We start from the raw sequence: 6,837 nt of genomic DNA, 5'->3' as shown, positions 1-6,837 counted from the left end.
TCATACAGGGTAGATGAGGTTCTCATTTTCTATTTTTGGAACTAACTAAAAGAACATTCGAACATCGGGAAATCACAGTGCGATCATTGACTACGTACATTGCTAGATAGATGCGAGAGTACACCTGGGATAAGACAAAGCCATTTTCATCCTGGAATTAACGTAGGGCAAAAAGAAAACATCGTCTCCCCCAATCCCTCCTGAAGGACCCCCTCCCACAGCCAATCACTCTCACTCCAACCCATCATCCTCATCCGAGTCCATTGGGTCATCTTCTGGCAGCGGGTCGCAGATGTCACCCCGGTAGGTGTTCCATGGGGACCAGACTTTGTTCCACTTGCCAGGACAGGCCCTGCTGAGGTATACCGCCCTCTCTGTAACCATCGTTCTGTCCATGTTTGTGCACCATTGTGATGTTGTCGGGAGGTCCGCCACCCCCCAACGCTGCGCAATGTCGCGCTTTGCTACCATCATTCCCAGTGTCACCCAAAGACGGCCGTACCGGGACAAATCTGTTGGTTCCCATACATTGAGGAGGCACCGTCGTGGCTCCGGTAGCACCGAGACCTCCAGCACCTGAGATATAGTACGCAGGACCTGACGCCAATAGTTGTGTATGCGTGGGCAATCCCAGAATGTATGGAAGAAGGTGCCCTCCTCCCCACAGCCTCGCAAGCAAAAGGGGTCTGGGGTTCGGTGTATGCACATGTCACTTTTTATACAAAAGAGTACTGTTACACTTCTCACTTTGATTAGTTTTGATGAAATTACATTGATCAACATATTTACAAAGATTCCAAGATAATGTTTTAGCTAAGACCTAGAACCAGAGGCAGGTGTTCTTCTTGGAAGTCATGCACTACGCACTTCAATCGAAATTGAAACCTAGAGTTAGTGTTTCTTTTTGGTGGGTTAGAGCAATTTTTAGAATATTGCACTTTGTACAACATTTAATGCCAACATGCGTCACTTTGTGAGCAGTAATTTGCACCGTAAAGTAGACCTCTTCTTTATAGAGGTAACTAAAATAAGAGGAGGATTATAGAATTGGGAGGTATATCTGAATTTAGTGATCAATACATGCACATCACATTTTGTTAATTGTGGAAGATATGGTGATTACTAATCACACATATCTTTTCATGAGCTCGAGCTAACAGATTATTTTGATTATGTTTTGATGTGTATTGGAATAGGTGATCAATTTAGGAATACACCATTAGGGTTTTGCAAATGCACGGTTGTTGCATATACATTAGGAAGTGTTTATTTTGTGCTAAATGTATATATGATGTATATCTGGGGTAAAGTATTAATCAACATATGGAATGATATTATCAGTGGAAAAACAATTATATATAATGTGGAGGCTGAGAGGAGTACTTTTACTTGCAAAAAAGATGTATACATTTATATATTTATCTTTTTGGTATGGAGGTGGTTACTTTATCCCCAAGGAATGTCACTGTAAATAGCAAATGAAGGAGTACCTCCATCCCAGCGGCATATACAATATTGTATGTACACACACATATATACATATGTTTTTCCCAGAGATAATTTGTCCTACCCGTAGCATACTCCATCTTTCAGATGAAAATACAGATAAGCCTTTATTTCAAACCAGGTTAATTACAAACAAGTCCCTGACTAAGTGTACTTTACAATTATTTTTTTCTTGATGCTGCTTAATCACATCTATCGTGAAATTTGTTTGGTACAGCAGTAACCTACTAACCTAATTTGTGGTTGTGTCCCCTTTAAAAGTGAAACCTGTTTTTTAATTGGTGGTGGTGAAATGGAGTGTTTTCCCTTTAAATTGACATTCAGCACAACACTTTATGACCCAGTAGAAGGCGCAAGCTGAAACGCGTAGGTCATCTTTTCCGGTTGTATGCACTCTTGCACTTTGCTTGTGATGGCCCAGTGAGTGATGGAGGCCATTTGAAATTTAGAAAAATAAAAAAGGAGTTACCTCATTACACAGGAGTTGGTGGTGCTGTTCTTCTGCTCGTCCTCAAGACGCGCTGGATACTGGTGGGCAGTGTGCATGAAGGTGAAAATGGAGGAAATAAAAATATATATGTATATTACATTCCTCGTGGTTAGAAAAATGTCAGTGATTTATAATTCTCTGGGGTTCCTTTTATTCCCAACTAGGCTGTTTGGAGACAGAATGACCACAACTGTGGATCCTTGATGTCACTGTGTCTCCTTCTTGTTCCTCTACCGGCTGATATAAACCCGTTGCTGCCTAAAACTACTTTATTGCTAAATACGCCCTCTGCTGCCTATAAGCACAGCATTCCTTTGAAATTAAAGGGATGGCTGACTCCAAGATGATCCCCTCCTGTTGGAGTCATTCTTCATAAGAAGCATGGTAGTTGTTTTCCTTTTTTCCAGCTTGGTGGTAAAGACTTACTGTGTGCGTCTGTGTGCACGTTTAAAATCTTAATCACCTCAACCTGCCTCTCTCTACTTGCAGGTAGGACACTGTCAGGCTTATATGTTGGCAGATGACTAGCCATGCTTTGCGGTGCATACTTAATAACATTGGATTTTGGCAAATGGGAAAGGGCATCTAGTAGGGTATTCACGTCTGCAAAGCCTGGTACAGAGAGTGTCATCTCAAGATAGTTTTAGATGGCAATATCTTGGAGAGGGGTCTTTAAGGGGCATGATAGTTGGGCCTAGTGATCAATTTAGAAACAAGTAGCTGTGGCATAAAACCATGCACACCTGACATGTTACTCTGTACATCTATTATCTATGTTGTGCTATACTGCTGATACCCAGCTGCAACATTCTCCTCTTTCAAGTAGAAGAAAATTAGAAAATACAAACTTGGGAATTGGGGTGCACTTAATTCAAATTGTATGCTCAAACAGTTACAAAAACGATGAATAAAGTACACTTTGAATTTGGATGATTATGTAAAATGCGTCTTTTTATTTCAATCTTTCAATGTTTCCATACGTATCGGGAGACCAGTCACGGTGATCATCAGTAGAACAGCCAATGCGTTTATTTTCACATACTGAAAGGGCACTCGTCATCATTTTCATGTTTTTCTTGATTGCAACAGACCGTACAAACATTAAATCCAATCAGCTCCAATAATACAGATGTTAGGGGAGCAAGGACTAGCATGATAGAAGTGGTTACTCCGATAGTATTCAACCAAGACTCTGGTAAGGCTACCACATAGCAGAATACGTGCAAAGATGTTAGTAGAGATGAATGTTGGAAAGAGTGGAATGGTACAGTAACCTTGAAGACTAGACTGACGCTTCTGACACAGATGCTGTTTGTATAGTCCAGGGAATATGATTGTGAAGAAGTTTGTGAGTGGTGTTATTGCAGGTGCAGTGTCTTGGCCGCCTGGGTGCCCAAGAACCACTGTAATGTGTAGGGTCCCGCTGTTCCTGGGTTTCAGGAAACACAGGATCCAGGTTGCAGCTGGGCGATGTGAGTTTTCCTCATCTGTAGCAGCTTTGCTTCGTGCTCTTGGGTTCTAGCTTTTGCTTCTTGCTCCTCCTGCTCAACAATGACAATCTTCTGCCTGAGGGGTTGTAGCTGCCTTTTGAAAGCTGCTCCATAGCTGGTCTGGTTCAGGTTTTTGTTCCTGTTTCTTTCCCTTTTCCATCAAAGCTATTTCTTCCTTAATTACTTTCTGACTTACCAATCTTTTGTGTTTCCTGTTGTGTGATGTTTGATATCATTTCTTTTTCCTTTTTTTTTTTAGTATATTAAGGCTTCAGACTATTTGGAGGGTGTGTCGCAAAAGTGCTGTGCTCCTTTGTTTGTATTCTGACCCTGACTCCATGCTCCTGAAGAATTCCACAACTGGATTCCAGATTCCTGATTTTCTTCAATCCTTTAAAGTCATCATCCAGCTAGGTTTTTTATGCCTTTGAGTTTAACACCTGAGAAGGCGACAGCATCTCTAGTGCACTTGCCTATCACATATTTGAGTGAGTGGTGACACTGTGGCTTCCAGAAACAGACCCAAATTATGGATAAGCATTCAGACCTTAACAGGGGTAAGTATAAGATGTTTGCTAAAACTATGCAAACCATGTTTCTGTGTGCATCTAAGTAATAAGTGGTGATGGTGTCAAGAACGTATGCATATAACAGTTGAGAAGGCACTGAGCAGGATGGGAATGGGCTGACTGGGGTAGAAGGTGCAGGCTGGGTGCATTAAAGTAAGCGGTTGTGGATTCTATGTAGGATGTTGATGGTATGGTCTATGGTTTGTGATAGGCACATGATGTTGACATGACTGAGTGCTTTGAATAGGTGTTCTGGCCGTTTCAGAAATAAAAGATCTAACAGGTTTCATCCTTATCTTCATCTTCAGTTATCGGATAAAGATACCATGAGAACCACTCATTAAAATACAAGGGCATAAACAAAGTGATCAGACCAGCAAGTGACAGCATTTGAAGCAGCTTCAAATTGTAGGCTTCAGTGTGCAGATTATATACAGTGTTAGCATGGCTAAGTTACCTCCATCTTCTACCTGTTTATTCATGATCATTTCTTCTTAGCATGACTTATCACACTGTTAGAGGAATGACCCTCACACATGGAATGCACAATATTTTGAGACCACTGCCTATGTGCTGGTGACCTGGTCTGGTTGGACATTTATACAAGAGATCCACTACAGGTCTTGGACCATTAGATCAACTGTCTCAAGAAGGAAATACTTCTATATGGTGAGCCACAACACCAGGAAGAGCAGAGAGAGTGAGAACTATGGTTCCCTAGTCTCAAAGTAGTGCTTTCTGTCTGTGACACAACATAGTATACGTATTAAGCCATGGATTCAGTCGCTGCTTTGAGAGTGAATCCTGGATTTAGCTTTGGACACTCCGACGATCATCTTAGCCGAGGATGTGGACATTTCTGAGACCTGCGGCCACAGGACGGCATACAAGCACGCTCAATGAATATCACTCTTGATAAGTACAAGGGTAGTGCCCCAGACTTTGACGTTGACGCGTATTATACTTCATCATGGGGCACTGGACCATAAGGGCAAAGCATGAGGTCCTGGAGGAGATGCACTATTCACTAGTGGACTGAGCTCCTATCAGAAGCACGATTTTTGGAAACAAAACTACCAGAACAAAACACATTGAACAATATTTCCAGAGACCTGAAAAGAATCAAGTGAAGGACACAACAAATTGTGGAGCCTGTCAAAAACTTAAACATTGGTATCAATCATTTCAATTACAAAATGAATCAATAAAGCTGCAAAGGAGGACTGGGACTGCACATTAGAAATATCTGTTCAACTCAGTAAGCGAAAGTGCTGAGAACACAGCAGATTACATAATATTTGCATGACAGGGACACAGGGTTTGGGCTGGACATTGTGATCGTGAAGTGGATTTCTTGGTAATCCAGAGGCAGTCGTTGCAGCTAATGCAGTGTATGCGTAACAGGAGCAGAAGGGCGTGTAGGGAGGGTGTGTGAAGGGCAATCAGTGTCCGCTAGATTGACACAGATAATGTAATAGTCTTGCTGTGAGGAATAGAAGTGGGCGTGGCATGCCATGAGGATATAAGGAATAAAAATGCGGTGCTCTAGATGTTCAAGGAGCTGCCCCTACAGATGTTTGAGTCTTTGTTGGCTGGACAGGGAAGTTGCAAAGTGTTAATCACATGAAGAACGCTGAGTCCGCGACAGCAAGGAGAGAACCACAGCAAGTCCGTTGGAGCCCTCTCCGCCCCCTCACCTCTCACCAAAATGAACAAAATCATCCAAAGTCTGGAACAGTCTTTTTTTGTGATTCATGTTGGTCACCGTGCTTCATTTCAAATGATCCATAAACGCAGATTCGTTCTTTACTACAATGCCCTTAGTTACTTACTAACGGAACACACATGACCTAAAAGGTTCATGTTTAACGTCATCAATGAAGTATTCATCAGAAAAAGTGTCAATAATTCCCCAAAAGGTTCTAGGTGCCACCAGTGGCTTCTCTGCTCATCAGAGTTCCATGTTTTTAATGCTCTTTATGACCACATTCTGGTTCCATTTGAGAATTCGGGGGGATTTCCACTTCGCTGCACAGTACGATCCTTGACGGCAGTGAACGTGACTTTTTAAGTGTTCTTAGTGACTTTTTCACTGTGCTCGTGCTCAGCACGGAGTAGTAACTGTCCCCCGCCTTGTGCAGACTGCAGCAAGTGAAAGCGGGCGGCGCCGTGGAATCGCATCCCTGCAGCTGATGGTTCCCGCCTGCCGGGCACTCGTCGGTCGGGCGCGTTTCCTTGCTGGGCTTTGCATCATTCGCCTTTTCCTCCAAGGCACGGGACAGCATGTAGCTGACCTTCCTCTGGTGGGCCAGCGCTTCTTCTTTATCATTTAGCTGTTAAAATAAGATATAAATATGATTAGAAAATGAAATCTTATTTTATACATCATTTGCACTAGGTGCCTCCGGTTTGCTTTGCACGTGGTGCTGAAAAATCATGCATAAACATTAGCACATTTATGGTAATGCAACAAAGAACTTCCTAGATGAAAGGAAGTGAGTTGCCTGATGGTTATACGGTAATCTTCATGGTGAAACCGTGTCTAACTTGCCACAGTACTTGTTAATTGATGAAAAGCACCATATTTATGGTAAAATTGCGAGAATGTTGTTACCCTGAAAATAACCCCATATGATTATATACATTTATTAATATTCATATTTTTATAAGCGAACTCCTGAATAGATCCTTCACCTTCCCGGGTATAAATGACCTTGCTCTGGTCTCCTTTGAATAAGTAAGTTCTGCCCCTAGAGCTGCAGACTGAGTAGATTGTGGTAGT

General features: G+C 42.2%; 1 protein-coding gene across 1 annotated transcript in view; it reads right to left on the bottom strand.

The window, feature by feature from the left end:
* Positions 1-2,926: 2,926 nt before the first annotated feature.
* The window catches only part of CCDC125 (coiled-coil domain containing 125), a 307,161-nt gene continuing 303,250 nt past the window's right edge, over positions 2,927-6,837 (bottom strand). Inside the window, exons 12-13 of the mRNA XM_086960825.1 lie at positions 4,990-6,388; positions 2,927-4,841 (exon numbers count right to left, since the gene is read on the bottom strand). Of these exons, the coding sequence (XP_086816951.1) occupies positions 6,023-6,388 (366 nt within the window). The 3' untranslated portion in view covers positions 2,927-4,841; positions 4,990-6,022. The remainder of the gene's footprint in view (positions 4,842-4,989; positions 6,389-6,837) is intronic.

This window comes from Lissotriton vulgaris, chromosome 3_1 (assembly GCF_964263255.1).
Source record: "Lissotriton vulgaris chromosome 3_1, aLisVul1.2, whole genome shotgun sequence".
Lineage (NCBI taxonomy): Eukaryota > Metazoa > Chordata > Amphibia > Caudata > Salamandridae > Lissotriton > Lissotriton vulgaris.
Note: the sequence above shows the minus strand (reverse complement) of the source record. Positions and strands in the feature narration are given on the sequence as shown.